Source organism: Anas platyrhynchos, chromosome 7 (assembly GCF_047663525.1).
Source record: "Anas platyrhynchos isolate ZD024472 breed Pekin duck chromosome 7, IASCAAS_PekinDuck_T2T, whole genome shotgun sequence".
Taxonomy (NCBI): domain Eukaryota; kingdom Metazoa; phylum Chordata; class Aves; order Anseriformes; family Anatidae; genus Anas; species Anas platyrhynchos.
The window spans coordinates 7,963,829-7,980,351 of record NC_092593.1 but is presented as its reverse complement, the minus strand read 5'-3'; the positions used below and the strand labels follow the sequence as shown (position 1 = coordinate 7,980,351).

At 64.0% G+C, this 16,523-nt stretch overlaps 4 protein-coding genes across 9 annotated transcripts in view; 2 read left to right on the top strand and 2 right to left on the bottom strand.

Moving 5' to 3' along the window:
• The window catches only part of LOC106017584 (tubulin monoglutamylase TTLL4), a 30,407-nt gene extending 30,201 nt beyond the window's left edge, over window positions 1–206 (bottom strand). For all 6 annotated transcript variants that reach the window (XM_072040656.1, XM_072040652.1, XM_072040653.1 and 3 more), the window contains exon 1: window positions 80–206. In XM_072040656.1, the coding sequence (XP_071896757.1) occupies window positions 80–163 (84 nt within the window). In that variant the 5' untranslated portion in view covers window positions 164–206. The remainder of the gene's footprint in view (window positions 1–79) is intronic.
• RNF25 (ring finger protein 25) lies at window positions 112–4,255 on the top strand. Its single transcript, XM_027461285.3, has 10 exons — window positions 112–252; window positions 333–407; window positions 486–588; window positions 687–754; window positions 1,218–1,287; window positions 1,413–1,484; window positions 1,801–1,941; window positions 2,141–2,230; window positions 2,757–2,891; window positions 2,994–4,255. Exons 1-10 carry the CDS (start codon window positions 215–217, stop codon window positions 3,687–3,689), a joined length of 1,488 nt encoding a protein of 495 aa, XP_027317086.1. The 5' UTR covers window positions 112–214; the 3' UTR covers window positions 3,690–4,255.
• Window positions 4,256–5,596: 1,341 nt separating this feature from the next.
• Window positions 5,597–8,732, bottom strand: BCS1L (BCS1 homolog, ubiquinol-cytochrome c reductase complex chaperone). Its single transcript, XM_038182527.2, has 8 exons — window positions 8,612–8,732; window positions 7,945–8,320; window positions 7,719–7,858; window positions 7,446–7,640; window positions 7,186–7,249; window positions 6,749–6,918; window positions 6,333–6,450; window positions 5,597–6,131 (listed from the first exon to the last, which is right to left on the bottom strand). Exons 2-8 carry the CDS (start codon window positions 8,262–8,264, stop codon window positions 5,879–5,881), a joined length of 1,260 nt encoding a protein of 419 aa, XP_038038455.1. The 5' UTR covers window positions 8,265–8,320; window positions 8,612–8,732; the 3' UTR covers window positions 5,597–5,878.
• Window positions 8,643–16,457, top strand: ZNF142 (zinc finger protein 142). Its single transcript, XM_038182524.2, has 7 exons — window positions 8,643–8,800; window positions 9,639–9,926; window positions 10,136–10,948; window positions 11,116–11,293; window positions 11,766–14,979; window positions 15,573–15,678; window positions 15,893–16,457. The coding sequence occupies exons 2-7, from the start codon at window positions 9,683–9,685 to the stop codon at window positions 16,381–16,383; spliced, it is 5,046 nt and encodes a 1,681-aa protein (XP_038038452.2). The 5' UTR covers window positions 8,643–8,800; window positions 9,639–9,682; the 3' UTR covers window positions 16,384–16,457.
• The last annotated feature ends 66 nt before the right edge of the window (window positions 16,458–16,523 follow it).

The window sequence follows — 16,523 nt, the reverse complement described above, 5'->3', positions numbered from 1 at the left end:
GCCCCCTCACACCCCCTACACCCCACGCACCCCCCCCAAACCCTCCCAGCGTGTTGTTTAAGGGCCGGCAGCTTCTCACCTGGGCGCTGTGCCGCCTCCTCGCCTTGTACACGGTGCCGAAGGAGCCTCCCCCCACGGCGCCCAGGACGCGGTACCCCTCCATGGCGGCACCGCGCCCGGCAACCGCCGCTTCCCGTTCCGGGCCGGCCCTAAAATGGCGGCGGCCGGCGAGGAGGAGGAGGAGGAGGGCTGGTAACGGCGCCCCTCGCTTTCCTTTCCTTCTTCTCCCATCCCTTCAGAGCCCCTCTGAGGGTCTGCTTCTCTCCCTGCAGGGCGCTGCCTGCCGAGGTGGAGGTGCTGGAGTCCATCTACCTGGAGGAGCTGCGGGTGCGGCGGGGCTGTGGCAGGTCGGTACCGGGCTCCCCCCCCTCACAAACCCACCTCAGCCCTCGGCTTTGGGTCCCTGAGCCCCGTGCTGCCCGCAGGTCGGAGCCCTGGGAGGTGAGCATCACCCTGCACCCCGCCACAGCACAGGACCAGGACTCGCAGTTCGTGTGCTGCACGCTGCTGCTGGCCGTGCCCCCACAGGTAGGCCCCGGGCAGCGGTGGGCACCCCCCCCTTCTCCCTTCCCCTTTCCTCTTTTTCCTCCTTTTTTTTGGGTTTTGTTCGTTGTGTTCTTTTCTAGTATCCCAACGCGGCTCCGGACATCGCCATCAGGAACCCGCGGGGGCTGTCGGATGAGCAAATCCAGAAGTGAGTGGTGGGGGGCTGCTGGGGGGCAGGGAGGGAAAAACCCAAACCCAAACCCCCCTCAGCTCGTGTGTGGGGCCCAAAAACACCGTAAATGTGCAAAAATCCTACACAAACCACTCTGTTGGACACCAGGGAATGGGTGCTTCCCCTCTGGCCCACCTGCAAGGTGACCTAAATCTGCTGGGCTTTCAGCAAACTGAAGGGCGCTGGGGGAGATCAATCTCGGGCAGTTTGGGACAGATTTGGGGCAGTTTCAGTCCTTTCAAGACAACAGCTTTCTGAGCACTGGTCACGGGGAGCTGGGAAAGCCCAGGGGTGTGTGCTTACACGTGTGCTCAGCCCACACCATAGGCAAAGCCCCAAGGCCGGCACCCTTTCTGTGTGTTATGGGGCAGGAGGTACGTGAAAGAGCGCAAAGGGGCGCCTAAAACCACGTTTAAGTATTTCTGCTGCTTTGCTGTAGGATTCTGCAGACCCTCAGGAATATTGCTGAAGCCAGGCTGGGGACAGAGGTGCTGTATGAGCTGATCGAGGTGAGAGTTGGGGTGAAAGGGGGTGGCCAGATGCAGACACTGCTCTCTGACACCCCATGAGCTGGGAAAGTCCTCAGCCTGTGCAGGGGCAAGTGAGCAACGTGCTGGTTTTTCTGCTTCAACAGAAGGGGAAGGAGATTCTCACTGACAACAACATTCCTCACGGCCAGTGTGTGATCTGCCTCTACGGATTCCAGGTAGGAATGTGTGTCCCAGCCCTGCCAGCTGGCTGAGAAGAGAGACAGGAGGAGGGGGAGCTGGAGATAGCTGCTGGGGCATCTCGGTTGGTCTGTGCTGGTCAGACCCGACCTGGAGTTCAGCAGGGGCTGGTGTCCCAGTAAGAGCTGAGAAAGCAGAGATGAGGCCCAGTGGAAAAAGTTCCATGCCTCTACCAACAACAACACTAGCTCCCGGCTGCCAGTGCTGACACTGGCGTGAAAACCTGCCTTAGCTGGGAAGGTTACACTACGCTGTGCTCAAAAATCCTTTAAAGCTGCCCTTTCCTCTCCACAGGAGAGGGAAGCCTTCACAAAGACCCAGTGCTACCACTACTTCCACTCCCACTGCCTGGCCCGCTATGCCCAGCACATGGAGGAGGAGATCCTTACGCAGCAGGAAGAGAGAGAGCAGCACCTGGCTCCTTCTCCCAAACAGGTACTGGGAGACACTTTTTCTGTAGCAGTCGGTGAGATCTGGACATTTTTGTGCTGCTGGAGCCTCCCTGCTCTGGCAGGAGAGTGTTTGTGGTCAGCTGAAGCGGGCTGCCCTGTTGCACTCCCAGCCTGGGGATGCTCTGGCAGCGCGTGGGCTGGGGGGCTGCCCGGGCTTGGTGTCACCTCTTTCCTCCCTGCAGGACGCCGGCGTGCAGTGCCCTGTCTGCAGGGAAACCCTGGTCTACGACCTCTGTGCCCTGAAGGCAGCGCCGCCCCCGCAGCACACGCTGGTAAGAGGTGCATCTGCCCAGCTGTGCCATTTCCATCCCGTGTGCTTTTCAGAAGGGATCTTTGCAGCCCCTCTGCCCTGGGAAGGGGGGCTTGCCCTGGAGGATCCAGCTTTGAGGGTGATAGGTCAGAGGGAAGCAAAGCAAATGCGCCTGAATGGAATCTCTGTGTTTTTTCTGCTCTAAGAGAATTACTGTAGCTCTCCTTAAATACCTCCCTGTGCCCACTGGGATGTACTCAGGGTGATGCAAGTGATCCTAGCTCACAGCAGAGCTCTGTGCTTCCTGATTTTAGCCGCTTTGCATCTCACGCTGAAGCAGGAGGTCCCAAGGCAGTCACTGCAGGGAACAGCAGCTCTGTGGCAGCGTGTTCCCCTTCCACCCAGGCAGTGCGCGGGGGTCTGTAAGCCTGGGGAACCAAATGCTGCAAGCAGACAGGTTGCCAGGGTGCTGCGTGATCAAAGCAGGGTTTGGGGAATTGCTCATAGCGCTGAGAGAACCCTTAACCCCTCTGTCCTCTGCCGCTCAGGAGCCATACAGGCCGGATGCCAAGACGCTGCAGCACCAAGAAGAACTGCGCTTAATTTTCAAGAGGCAGCAAGAGAAAGGGGGCATCATCGACCCCGAAGCAGAGAGGAACCGCTACTTCATCAGCCTCCAGGCGGTAGGGCACCGAGGGCAGGGATCTGCTGAGCTGCAGGGCCAAGCGGCGCCTGCTTCGGGACCCTCCTCTCCCTTTTCTGAGATCTCTGCTTCTTTCTTTCAGCCTCCAGCTACCGCTGATCCAGGCCAGGCAGCCGCTGCCTCCGAGCTGGTGAGCGCGAGCGCCGTGGACGCGCCCCAGGCACCCTGCCAAGCCTTGGCCCCAGAGCCAGCCAGGGCAGCGCCTGCGCAGCCTGAAAGGCCTGCGGTGCCCGGGGAGCCCCAGAGCAGGAGGGAAAGGCACAGAGGGGAGAGGCCAGGCCCCAAAGGCCCGGGCAGGCAGACGTGCAGCGGGTCCCAGGAGGCAGCTGAGGAAGCCTGTCAGCAGCTCCACGGCTCCAGAGCACCCAGGGGCTTCAGTCGGAGACCTGAGAGGAGGCCGGGCGGGAGGCACAGCCAGGAGGCTCCGAAACATCCCAACAGAAGCAGGGCCGCTGCCTTGGCCGAGAGAAAGGAGCTGTGCCCTGAAGACCCCTCACCAGAAACGGAGGCGGCGGATTTGAAGGAGGAGCGGCGCGATGCGGAGAGATGGACCCCGGAGCAGGGTGCTGAGACCCAGGGCGGGGAGAAGGAGAACCTGGCCTTCAGCTGCAGCGACCACCGCTGGCAGGGCCACCACCGGCCCTGGGACTGCGGGAGGTGGGAGAGGTCCAGGGCGCAGGAGCGTGGATCCTACCCCAGAGCGCCGAGAGGCCGAGGGGCGCTCAGGCCCAGCGGGCGCCGAGAAGCCCAGCTCCTGGAGAAGGAGAGCGGCTCCTAGCAGCTGTGCCGAGGGGCTGGGATGCGGGGAGAGCAGCAGCAAGGAGGCACCGTACAGCTTGGATGGAAGAGGCAGTTGGCGTGTGGCACGGCTTGGAACAGGAGTCTCCAGGGGTTGTGTGGAGCGAAGCAGCCTGGGGTGAGCAGCTGGCGGGCACCACCCGTGGAGGAGCTGATTTCTGGTGGGTCGCAGCAGCTGCAGTGTTAGAGGAAGCCTGGAGCAGGGAGCAGCACCCAGCACCCCTTTGTGTGAGCCAGGAGGACAAACAGCGAGCCCCGCGTGGTGCCCCAGAGCCGTGGGGGCAGCTGCTGGACATCTCCCAGCTCCGGCCAGAACAAAATTCAGCTCCAACAGGTCCTTCACCAGGTTGGGACTGTCCAGGCATTGAGGCTTTGCGCTGGCTCCTCTTCCCCCCCCAGGAAGCTTGAATTTAGCTGCAGCTCCCACCCCGTCCTTCTGCTGCCACTTCAAGATTTAGACCGCGTCCCCCTGCAGAGACGTGACGAGACCCTGAGCCTCCGAAGCAGGATGCTGCTATTAAACCAATTCCTTTGGCCTTCTCTGGAGCTCTTTGTTTTCTCTGCCTGCCCGTTGCCGTTCCGAGCAGCGTCCATCCTTGGTGTTCCCTCCCAGCACCCAGGGGCAGGCTCCTGGGAGCAAAAACCACCGTGCTCTCAGGGACTGGATGGAGCTTTGGGCGAGATCCCTAGGAAAGCAGGAGCTGTGTGCTGCGGGGAGGGCGCCTGCTCTATCCCTTCTCACATGAGCGGCGTAGAAAAGCCTTAACCTGCCTGGCACCCGCTGCTCTGCTCCCCACTCTCTTATCCTCGTGGTTTTGGTTTAACCCGCTGCTGTTTTTTTGTGTTTTGAAGACCCTTGCTTAGATTTTCCAGCACTCTCGTGCTCTACCAGGCATTCTTTGCTCTGGCCTGAGCCTCTGCTGCTTGTCCTGGGCTCGGGGAGCTGAAAACCAGCCCTGGAGGGGACAAGCACTGAACGCTCCCCGGAGCATGCCCTAATTTCTCTTCAGCACTTGCTCAGTCCTCATTCCAGGCAGTTTTTGGGTGAGGGGCCCGTCTGCATTTGGGTGAAAAGTTGTACACTGAATTCGATGCTGGTTGTGCTGCTCTCTGCCTTGTCAGGCTGCTGTGCTCCCAGAGCAGAAAGCGATGTAAGATCCCTGCCCCTCGCAGAGCTCTCACTGAAGCTCCTTGGCTTCCTCCAGCGAGTCAGATTTTTTCTCTCCTCAGTCAGAAAGCACTCGAGGCGTGTTCGGAGCACGGGAACTCAACCACAGAAAGCTGTTTGAGGTCTCCTGCACCCTCACGCTGTCCCGTGGGGCTTGGCAGAGGGGAGTTTTGCTCCTGGGAGCAGGCCCTGAGGAAGGGCTCTCACGTTTCTGACTCGCTGCTGTTAGCCTGGAGCAGAGGAAATTTTGCACCAGTGTGTGGAAATTGATTTGAGTTGAATAAAAATTCAGAAAAAGCTTCAGTGGCTGCAGTTACAAGCTGCCGAGGCTGTGCTGGGAAGGATGGGAGGAACTCCTGGAGCCCAGCCAAGGGATTTTGGGGTGCTGTGGGTCTGAGCCAGCTGTGAGCAGCAGCCAGCATTGGGTTTTTCGGGGGGTTATTTGGGATGGGGGAGGAGTGGAGCCTGCACCGAGGCTCCTTGCTGGGTGTCTGCCAGCATCCCTGCTCCTGCTGGCACTGCCCTACCTCACGGGGCTGTTGTGGGGCTCACGTGGGAGAAAGGCAGTGCGCGGGGCTGTGGCGCTAACCCCATTAAAAGCAAGCAGAGTGATGTGTCACTGCCTGTGCTCTTGGGGTCGGGGCCAGCAACAGGTAAAGGGACAACGCTGACCCTCAGCAGCACGCACACAGAAGGGACGGGAGAGCCAGGAGCTGTGTTTTTACGTTTCACTGAGAATATTCACAGCTCCAGGAGCTGCTGTCCTGTCAGAGAGCAGCAGCTCTGTCCAGCAGCACATCACCTCCACGTCCTGCCCTGGGGATGTTCCCCTTAGGGCTCTCACCCCCTTTGTGGGGTGGATGTGTCCCGGCTCCACCTCCAGCAGCCCCGCACAGTCCCAGCATGAGGGAGGCAAGCGGGGTAGCACCCAAACGTGCCCTGGGGCAGCTCCGGACCGAGGCAGAGGCGTCCCCATGAGGATCTGGTCCTTGTGGCAGGGCTCACAGCAGCATGGAGCCCACGTTCTCGACGGCTCCCTCGGGGTCCTCCTTGTAGAGCATGAAGTGCCCCTGCACCTGCGCGGCGCTCAGCTGCTCGCACACCCCCAGCGCCCGCTGGGCGAAGCGCTCGGCCGCGGCGGGGGGCTGCTGGGGGTAGAAGCGCAGGAACATGCGGGCGAGCTGCCGGGGGGAGCAGTGCCCCACGTACTGCTTCAGGTCCACGCGGCCCGGCCGCACCAGGGCTGGGTCCAACCTGCCGAGAAACACGGGGCTGCCTCAAAAACCAGACCCCAGGGGCTCCGCAGCGCCATAAATACGGGGAGCAGCTCTGTCCCTGGGGTCTAAGAAGTGAAACGAACCCCCCAGAAAAAAAAAATTCCTGCTGGGTCAGCAAAAAAGGCCAGCAGAAGGATGGTTTTACCCGCGTCCTCCCTCCCGGGGGGGCAGCTCTGACCTGTCCACGTAGTTGGTGGTCATGAAGACGATCCTGGCCTCCGTGGAGGCCACGCCATCCAGGGCGTTGAGGAGGCCGCTGAAGGTCAGGCGCCCCATGCCTTGGTACACGGCGGGGTCTGGGGACAGAGAGGGCTGAGCTAACACCCACCTGCACAGCGTGAGGCTGAAACCAAGCTCCCTGCTCCCTCCCTCCCTCACGCAGACCCTCTGAACCCGAAAGGAGAACGGGGGAAGGCCGCCTCCTTCCTCACGCTGGGCAGGACAAGTGTCTTTGCCCAGAATAATGCACCCATTGCTCCTTTCACTCAGCCCAGCCAAAAGGGGGTGAGCTCCAGCTTGGGGCTGCACCACCCCAGTCCCTGATGGGGGCAATCTCCCCCCGCTGTTTGCCCCAGGAACAGGGCTGCCGCTCACTCTCAGCAGCGAGGTCCCGGCTGACGAAGGCAGCGTCCACGTCCTCCAGGAGGATGATGCTCTGCTGCGGCGCCACGCTCAGGAGATGGTTGAGGCGGTCATCGGAGAGGCTGCGGTCGCTGAGGCTGAGCAGGCAGATGCTGTACTGCAGCTCCCCGGCCAGGGCTGTGCTGGGAGGGACACAAAACGAGGCGGTGAATCACAGCGAGAGCGCCCGGAGCAGGGGGAGGCAGGGCAGGCTGTGGAACGGGCACTCCCTGCCCGCTGGCTTCCTCCCCAACGGGGAGCAGAAACAGCACCTGACCTGCAGCAGGGTGAATGCTCGCTCCTGGCACAATGCAGGAGGCAAAACCTGCTCCTGTCCCGCTGCATTTCAACCCCCAGCCCACCCACCAGAGGCTGCTGCACCTCAGAGGAGGCAGCGGGCAGATACTCACATGAAGCTGCTCTTCCCGCAGCCGGGAGGGCCGTACAGCAGGTAGCCCCTTCGGTACGGGATCCCTAGGGAGACAGAAGCCTTTTAGGAACCTGCTGGGTTGCTCCGAGCCCTCTACCTCAGAGCCACGGGGCCGGGCTGAGCACACACAGGGGATGCAAGAAGCAGCAGGGCTCTCTGCAGCTGTCCCAAGGGGCTTCGCAGCCCCCAGCCGTGCCTGCAGAGGGTAAGAAGCCGCAGCGGGCACAAAGGGAGCCTTGCCTCTCTCGCTGTACCACTTGGGGTTGTCGATGAACTCCTTCACGTCCTGCACCAGCCTCTCTGACACGCCTTCCTCCAGCACCACAGAGCTGAGGGGCCGGCGGCGGCGGGGGAAGCCGAACTGCCGCCACTCCGCCCCCATGGCCGTGTACATGATCGTCCTCCCCTCCTGCTGCTGCAGAGCCAGCTCCCGGGCTGCGGAGAGAGGCAGAGGGCAGAGCTGGCAGGGAGCAGGCTCCCTCGTGAAGCGCCTCCGGGAAGCCTCCTACAGACCTTCCTGCAGGATGTTGAAGAAGATCTCCCGGTCGGTGCCCAGCGCCGTGAAGGTGACAGACTCCCAGGGGGTTCCCGTGTGCAGGTCGATCATCTGCTTCTCCCGGCTACGCTCGATGCGAATCCACTTCCTCTGATACCTGGGGCAAGAGGACGGGGCTGGGGGACAGAGCCCACGATGGCGAGTCCCCAACCTGCTTTTCCTTCTCCCCTTGCTCCCCCTTACCAGATGAAATGGTTCCCGGGGCTGGGGACAAAGTCAAACTTGGTGCTGACGCGCCCGCTCTCATGCTGCAGGTACGACGTCTCCACGCTCAGGTGCTGCGTGTGCTTGGCGTGGTGTGAGATCCAGTTCAGCAGCCAGTGGTAGCTCTTATCCTTGCTGGGCACCTCCAGCGTGATCATATAATGACGCCTGAAGGCCACCAGGCCGAACTGAGCCCCTTTCCTCGCCAGGGCCAGGGCCGTGCCCACCCCCACCAGCCCGAAGCCGGCCCCGAAGTAGGGGTTGTCCTTCAGGGCCACGACGAAGTCGGAGAACGGCATGGCGGGGGCTAGGGGGCTGCCTCCCACAGCATCGCCCCGGAGGCTTGCGAGCAGACCTGTGCGGGCAGGGACAGAGGAGAAACAGCGAGGTGGGGGGGGGGGCAGCAGGGGAGGGGGGGGCAGCCCCGGGCCCGTCCCGGTGAGGCGCCCCCGGGCCTGGGGGCTCAGAGCAGGCCCCAGGCGGGGGGAGGCCCCCAGGGCGCACCCACCGCCCCCTCAGCTCCTCAATCCTCACCCCGCTTCTCCTAAACCCCTTATAACCCACCCAACACCGCCATTATCTCAATTTATCCCAATTTATCCCCAAATTCACCCCCCCGAAGCACCGCCCCGCCGCCGCCCCTCACCCTCGCGCCGCTCTCTCTGGTTCCCCCCTCACCCCCCGACTTCCGGTGCCGCCGCTTCCGGCCGGCTCGCGGCGCGCACCATAGAGCGGAGCCGGGAGGTTTGGGGGGGGGTAGAGCGGCCCCGCAACAAAGGGCGGCGCTCTAGGCCGCGGGGCGAGACCATAGAGATGAGGCCGGCCGGGCCCGCAGGTGGCGCTGGGGGGTGGGGGACTGGGAGCACTGGGAGGGAACTGGGGGGCACTGGGACGGCACTGGGACGTTGGGGGAGAGCTGGAGGGCACTGGGAGGTACTGGGGGAACTGGGAGGCACTGGGGTGTTGGGGAAAACTGGGGGGCACTGGGAGGTTCCGGGGGATACTGGGAGGGTACTGGGGGGCACTGGGATACTGGGAGGAACTGGGGGGCACTGAGATGTACTGGGGAGCACTGGGGTATTGGGGGGGCACTGGAGGGCGCTGGGGGACACTGGGATGTACTGGGGCACACTGGGATACTGGGAGGAACTGGGGGGCACTGGGATGTACTGGGGAGCACTGGGGTGTTGGGGGGGCACTGGGATGTACTGGGGGATACTGGGATATTGGGAGGGTACTGGGGGATACTGGGATGTACTGGGGGACACTGTAGTGTTGGGGAGGAACAGGGGGTACTGGGGTGTTGAGGGGCACTGGGATATACTGGGTGGAACTGGGGGGCATTGGGAGGTACTGGGGGCACTGGGGCATTGGGGGAGAACTGGGGGGCACTGGGATACTGGGAGGGTACTGGGGAGCACTGGGATGTACTGGGGAGCACTGTGGTATCAGAAGGGCACTGGGGGACACTGGGATACTGGGAGGGTACTGGGGGGCACTGGGATATTGGGAGGGCACTGGGGGGCACCGAGATGTACTGGGGGGCACGGGATGGGGGCTGGGGCCGAGCCCCCGCTGGGTGCTCCCAGGCATTTGGGGCCAGGTGCGGACCCCTCACAGAGCCACCCCCTCCCCGGGCCCCCCTCCCCTTATTGTCCTGTTCCTTTTTCCAGCTCCGGAGCCCCCCCTTGCCGGTGCCAGCAGCAGCTGAGGGGCCATGAGCACCGAAAAAACGCCCACCCCCGGGGCTGGGGGCGAGGAGCTGGATGCCCCCTGCCCCGAGCTGCTCCTGCCCGCCCCGGGACGGGCAGCGGGGGCCACGGGAAGCCCCCCTACAGCCGGCAGCGACCCGGAGGGGGCCCTGGGGGAGAACGGGGAGAGCCCCCGCGAGGGCGAGGGCAAGCAGGATGGGAAGGAGGCTCCTGAGGAAGCCGAGGTGCCCCGGGCGCAGCGTTTCAGAGGTAAGAGCATGCTTTGAGCTGCCGGGGTCTTTTTGTTTATGAAGGAGCAGGGATTTTTGGCTAGGTGGGGGCTGCCTGGCTCTGATTTAGGCTGTGCTGGGCCCCCCCAACCCCGGTGGTGGCTCAGGGTGGGGACAGCCCCTCTGGGTCCTCGTCTTCTACAAGGTCAGGAGGGAAATATCTCACCCTCTCCCTCTCCTTGCTCGCAGGGGACGTGGCGGAGGGCTGCGAGGCCCTCTACAAGACCCACATGTGCCCCGAGTGCAAGCGGTGCTTCAAGAAGCGGACCCACCTGGTGGAGCACCTCCACCTGCACTTCCCCGACCCCAGCCTGCAGTGCCCCAACTGCCGCAAGTTCTTCACCAGCAAGAGCAAGCTGAAGATCCACCTGCTGCGCGAGGCGGGCCAGAAAGCCCACCGCTGCCCGCTCTGCCGCTACAGCTCGGTGGAGAGGAACGCCCTCAACCGCCACATGGCCAGCATGCACGAGGACAGCTCCAACTTCTACTCCGACGTCTACTCCTGCCCGGTCTGCGAGGAGAAATTCCGCCTCAGCCAGGCCCTCAAGGAGCACCTGAAGAGCCACAAAGCCGAGCCCAAGAGGCTGAGCTGCTTCCAGGGGGGCTGCGACTACTGCGCCGAGGACCGCCGGGAGTTTATCCGCCACCTGAAGGACGCCCACGGGGTCAAGGCGGTGGAGTGCCGGCACCACGCCTGCTCGCTGCTCTTCGGCACGGCCGAGGCCATGGAGGCTCACCGCAAAACCCACTACGCCTTCCACTGCCAGCAGTGCGACTTCATCTGCTCCAACAAGCACCTCTTCCGCAAGCACAAGAAGCAGGGGCACCCGGGCAGCGAGCAGCTGCGCTGCGGCTTCTGCCCCTACGCCACCTTCAACCCCGTGGAGTTCCACGACCACGTGGGCAAGATGCACGCCAACGAGAAGGTCCACAAGTGCACCCAGTGCGCCTTCGCCACCGCGCACAAGCGCGTGCTCATCCGCCACATGCTGCTGCACACGGGTGGGTGGCTGCGGCGCCTGGAGGTCGGGGAGGGCTTGGGGCAGGGTTTCTGGGTTTTCAGGTTTCCGTCCCCATCCCTATCGTTACCCCAACCTCCTGAGCTGATTTTCCCCGCTCTGCTGCCTCGTCCTGCCGCGGCACCCAGTCTGCTCGTGTCCCCCCCGCAGGAGAGAAGCCCCACAAGTGCGAGCTGTGCGACTTCACCTGCCGCGACGTCAGCTACCTGTCCAAGCACATGCTGACCCACTCCGACGACAAGAACTTCATGTGCAGCGAGTGCGGCTACGTCACCAAGTGGAAGCACTACCTCAACGTCCACATGCGCAAGCACACCGGGGATCTCCGGTACTGCCCCCGGGCTGCCCGGCTTGGCAGCAGCGTGAGGGCTCCCCAAATCCTGCTCCGGGAGCTGCGTTGGGTGCCAGCCTCCCCCCTTCCCGGCAGCGGCTGCTGCCTGCTCTGTGTGGCCCGTGGTAAATGCGGTCTGAGCTCGTGGGTGCTGTGCAGGCAAAATTCTGGTGTCTCGGCACCGCCACCACGTTGCTGCAGTTCTGAGCTCGGCCTCGCGCACTCTGCTGATGTTCGTGGGCCAAGGGCAGCTTGGGTTGGTGCAGGGCTCTGCCAAAAACGTGGCTTTACTCCTGCGTTGCCACCTCGCTGTGCTTTGGCCCAGCTGCTTGCTGGGGTGCCCAGGGACTCCTGTCCCCGGGCTGGGGATGTGGAGCACCAGCGGTGCCACGGGGAGGAACTGCTTGTGGTTAGGGCTGCCCGGATCACAGTTCCCCGCTCCTCCTGACCGATTCTGCTCTCCCCACAGGTACCAGTGCAACCAGTGCTCGTACCGCTGCCACCGTGCCGACCAGCTGAGCAGCCACAAGCTGCGGCACCAGGGCAAGAGCCTGGTCTGCGAGGCGTGCGGCTTCGCCTGCAAGCGCAAGTACGAGCTGCAGAAGCACGTGCAGGCCAAGCACTCGCAGAACTACCAGGTGCCCACCTTCCAGTGCCGCTACTGCGCCTACCAGACCAAGTACAAGCAGGCGCTGCTCAACCATGAGAACTGCAAGCACACCAAGCAGAAGGAGTTCCGCTGCGCCCTCTGCTCTTACTGCACCTTCAGCAACACCAGCCTCTTCTTCCACAAGCGCAAGGTGCACGGCTACGTGCCCGGTGACAAGGACTGGCTGGAAAACTACGCCAGCAAGGAGCTGGAGATCTCCTCCTCCTCCGAGGCACTGCTCGGCTCTGAGCTCGGTGTGGCCCTGCGTGTGGACGCCAGCTCCCCTCTCTCTGGCAAGGAGCAGTGGGCGAAGGCAAAGCCAGCCCAGCTGGAGCCCCAGGGGGATGAGGGCTACCAGCAAGTGTTCGTGGTGCCCCTTCTTGGGCAGGACACAGCACTGCCAGGGGACAGCAGCAAGGTGCAGAGAGCTACGGGCGAGGGGGAGCGGAGCTGCCCGGTCACCAGTGACGCCCTGGGAGATGCCTGCATGCAGAGTGGTGCTGCCGCGGGCTCTGCTGAGCTTGCTGCTGCGGGGGAAGAGGCAGAGAGCTGCACGTTGCACCTAGAGACGCTGAACGTCTCCTCTGACCCCATCCTGGAGCACCTGGCTGGAGGAGCCTGCACGGCGCAGCCCCAGAGCGTGGAAACGCTGACCTGCAAGGAGCCTCCTGCAGCCTACCAGGTGCTGGGCTCCCGGGATCACCTCGGCTTGGAGGACAGCGACGGTGCTCTTGGAGACATCCCGGGCTACAAGGAAGAGGAGGCAGATGTCCATGAGGACGAGGAGGTGAGGCAGGAGGACAGCGTAGCACCGGGTGCCGGCCAGGACAAAAACCCCATCAGGGAGGCCATGGGGAACCTCCAGGGCGCTCCTTCAGCCCCCTGCAAGCTGGTCCCAGACGCGGAGCTGAGAGAAACCAGCCCAGCTGAGTTGCCAGAGGCCTGGCTCAGCGTGCTGAGGACCCCTGAGCAGAGCCCCCCACTCGGCCCGAGCGCTGCGGCCGCCTCCAGCGACGATGCCAGGAGCGGCTCGGAGTCGGTGCTGAAGGCGCTGCGGAAGCAGGACAAGGAGCAGGCGGAGACGCTGGTGCTGGAGGGCAGAGTGCAGATGCTGGTGGTGCAGTCGGAGAGCAGCCAGATCTTCAGGTGTGAGAAATGCTCCTACATAACCCGGAGGGAGAAGTCCCTGTCCCTGCACTCCAAAGCCAGCTGCCAGAGCCGCCGCGCCCCGCTCGTCTGCTGCGAGTGCGGCGCCACCTTTAAGCAGCAAAGGGGGCTCAACACCCACCTCCTCAAAAAGTGCCCCGTCCTCCTGAAGAAGAAGAACAAGATCCTCAAGCCTCAAGCTCAGGAGCCACCTGGCTCGCACCAGCTGGGTGACAATGGCACAGGAACAGCAGAGAGCGACGCGGTGGGCACAGAGGAGTCAGGACATCCTGACCCCCCCTGGGCAGCAGGAGTGCTGGCTGATGAAACGCAGGCACCGGACAGTCCCTCGGCTGGGGAGCAGGCTCCGGGCTGTCCTTCCCCGCAGCAGTCCCTCCCAGGTGACAGCAGGGAGGTGCCCGAAGAGCTTTGGCAGCGAGGGGACGGGGCTGAGCCCAGCGGAGCCGCTTGTCCCCCCCAGCCTGGGAAGCCCTCCGAGAAATACCGGCTGGAGGGGGGCAAGCTGCGCTGCAACGCCTGCTCCTTCGTGTGCTCCCGCGTCTCCACCATCACCTCCCACGTGGAGGACGGCTGCCGGCGCCTGGAGCAGTTCTGGTGCTCGCAGTGCCCCGAGGCCTTTCGCTCCCAGCGGGCCCTGAAGAGCCACCGTGCCGAGAAGCACCTCGCGCCTCCCGAACAGGACGGACCCCAAAGCACCCCAATCCCGGGGGGAGACTCGGCCAACGGCGAGCCCCCAGCGGGCGCAGCCTCCCCAAAAGCCCCGCTGCCCAAGCGGAGGCGCCTGTCCTGCCCCAGCTGCCCCTTCACCTGCCAGCAGGAGCGGGCCATGAGGACGCACAAGCAGCGGGGCTGCGTGGCGCTGGGCGAGTTCCGCTGCGCCTCCTGCCCCTTCACCTCCCAGGCAGCCAAAGCCTTGCGGCTGCACCGCCGGCTGCACCGCCAGCACTACGGCACGCGGCCGCAGCTGCAGTGCCGCCAGTGCGAGTTCACCTGCAAGCAAGCCCGCTGCCTGCGGCAGCACGTGCGCATCAAGCACGAGGGGGTGAAGCCCCACCAGTGCCGCTTCTGCGAGTTCAGCACCACGCGACGCTACCGCCTGGAGGCCCACCAGTCCCTGCACACCGGCGTGGGGCGCATCGCCTGCGGCAGCTGCAGCCAGACCTTCGGCACCAACTCCAAGCTGCGCATCCACCGCCTGCGGGTGCACGAGAAGACGCCCACCCACTTCTGCCCGCTCTGCGACTACGGCAGCTACCTGCAGAACGACATCACCCGCCACGTCAACAGCTGCCACCGCGGCGAGCTCAACTTCGGCTGCGCCCGCTGCGAGGCTCGCTTCAGCTCCGAGACCGCCCTCAAGCAGCACGTCCTGCGGCGGCACGAGGAGAAGGTGGCCTACGGCTGCCCGCGGTGCGGCTTCGTGTGCCACAGCGAGGCCACGCTCAAGTGCCACCTGCAGAAGCAGCACCCGCACCTGGAGTGCGGCACCTGCAAGGAGACCTTCCCCAGCCGGGAGGCGCTGGAGGAGCACAAGCGGCAGCACTTCGGGCACCGCTGCGAGCTCTGCAGCTTCGCCGCCAAGGAGCGGCAGCAGCTGGTGCGGCACTACGTGGAGAGCCACGAGCCCGCCGCCCCCCAGGACAAGCCCCTGCGCTGCCCCTTCTGCGACTTCGCCTGCCGTCACCAGCTCGTCTTCGACCAGCACGTCAAGGGCCACGGCGGCACCCGCGTCTACAAGTGCTCGGACTGCGCCTACAGCACCAAGAACCGGCAGAAGATCACCTGGCACATCCGCATCCACACCGGGGAGAAGCCCTACAAGTGCCACCTCTGCAAGTACGCCTGCGCCGACCCCTCGCGCCTCAAGGTGAGCGCCCTGCGAGGGCTGGGGGGCGCAGACCCGGTGGTTTGGGGAAGGATGGATGGGGTTCTGACCTACACCCTGCTGCTGCAAATGAAGGGGGTGGCAAAGCGAGACTTGAGCAGCTGGCTGAGTTCATTTCTCTCCCTGCTGGCAGCTCTGAGTGCTCGTGGCCGTGCCCCCTTCGTTTCTGGAGGAGGTGCCCGTTCAGGGCAGCGTGGCGCTAGGGGACGGTGTCTGCATGCTCTTTCTGCTCAGCTTTGTAGGGGATGATCACCCTCCCACGCAGTAAAGGGCCTTTCCTAGAACAAGGGAGCCGGGCGTGGGGTAATGGAAGGAAAATGGGCTGTCTTTGCTAAAAGAAGTATCGACTTTTTTAATGGCCAGGCTGTGCCGGAGCCCTCGAGGGCCTCCTGGGCAAGGCTGCCGTGATGCACTCTGCTCTGCCGGGCTCTTTCTAAACCTGGACTTAGTCCTAAATGCCAAACGTAGGAAGAAAAGCCTGTGGCCTCCACGGGCTGGGACAGAACAAGCCCTGCATGCCCCCGGGGCAGGCGGCATGGCCTCCCCCTGACCGTGCCCCGTGTCCCTCTGCCCAGTACCACATGCGGATCCACAAGGAGGAGCGCAAATACCTCTGCCCGGACTGCGGCTACAAGTGCAAGTGGGTGAATCAGCTCAAGTACCACATGACGAAGCACACGGGTGAGTGTGGCCACGGGGCACCGCCAGCACTCCTGGCAAGGAGGGGGGGGCGTGGGGACACCCTGCAGAGCACGTCCCTGGGTGCCGGAGGGTTGGGGACAACGCGCTGGAGGCTGCACCTCCCCAGAGCCAAGGAGGGGGTGTGGGGAGGGTTCCTGGGGACAGAGAGCCCCGCGGAGGTGCTGGGATGGAGCCGTTGTCCCCATCTCCGCAGGGCTGAAGCCGTACCGCTGCGACGAGTGCGAGTACCGCACCAACCGTGCGGACGCGCTGCGGGTGCACCAGGAGACGCGGCACCGCGAGGCGCGCTCCTTCATCTGCGAGCAGTGCGGCAAGGCCTTCAAGACCCGCTTCCTCCTCAAGACCCACCTGAAGAAGCACAGCGAGGAGAAGCCCTACGTCTGCAACGCCTGCGGGCGAGCCTTCCGCTGGGCGGCCGGGCTGCGCCACCACTACCTCACCCACACTGACCAGCACCCCTTCTTCTGCCGCTACTGCCCCTACAAGGCCAAGCAGAAGTTCCAGGTCATCAAACACATCCAGCGGCACCACCCCGAGCGCGGGGCCGCCGAGGGGGTGGGCAAGGACCCCAGCACCCCCACCGTCCACCTCCACGCCGTGCAGAGGGACAGCCCGGCAGCGGGGCGCCCCGAGACGGAGCGGGAAGAGGGGTGCCCCCCCGGGAAGGATGGCGCCTTAGTGTGAGGGGGAGGTGGAGGTGTGTGTATAGGCATCTGTGTATATGGGATGTAGGATATGGCTGTATAAAAGGGATCTCTCGGCTCCTTGTAGTGCTCTTGTTCGGGGCTAGTTGGGGTCCTGCTGGCTGCGCTGGGATGGAGGGG

Excerpts from the sequence above, each read along its gene's own strand:
- BCS1L (XM_038182527.2), bottom strand. The coding sequence starts at position 8,264 with ATGCCGTTCTCCGACTTCGTCGTGGCCCTGAAGGACAACCCCTACTTC. Across the intron at positions 7,859-7,944 it reads CCCGGGAACCATTTCATCTG|GTATCAGAGGAAGTGGATTC; the intron begins GTAAGGGGGAGC and ends CTCTTGCCCCAG. Across the intron at positions 7,641-7,718 it reads CTTCAACATCCTGCAGGAAG|CCCGGGAGCTGGCTCTGCAG; the intron begins GTCTGTAGGAGG and ends CTCTCTCCGCAG.
- RNF25 (XM_027461285.3), top strand. The coding sequence starts at position 215 with ATGGCGGCGGCCGGCGAGGAGGAGGAGGAGGAGGGCTG. Across the intron at positions 253-332 it reads GAGGAGGAGGAGGAGGGCTG|GGCGCTGCCTGCCGAGGTGG; the intron begins GTAACGGCGCCC and ends CTCTCCCTGCAG. Across the intron at positions 589-686 it reads TGCTGGCCGTGCCCCCACAG|TATCCCAACGCGGCTCCGGA; the intron begins GTAGGCCCCGGG and ends GTTCTTTTCTAG.
- ZNF142 (XM_038182524.2), top strand. The coding sequence starts at position 9,683 with ATGAGCACCGAAAAAACGCCCACCCCCGGGGCTGGGGGCGAGGAGCTG. Across the intron at positions 11,294-11,765 it reads AAGCACACCGGGGATCTCCG|GTACCAGTGCAACCAGTGCT; the intron begins GTACTGCCCCCG and ends CTCTCCCCACAG. Across the intron at positions 14,980-15,572 it reads CCGACCCCTCGCGCCTCAAG|TACCACATGCGGATCCACAA; the intron begins GTGAGCGCCCTG and ends CCCTCTGCCCAG.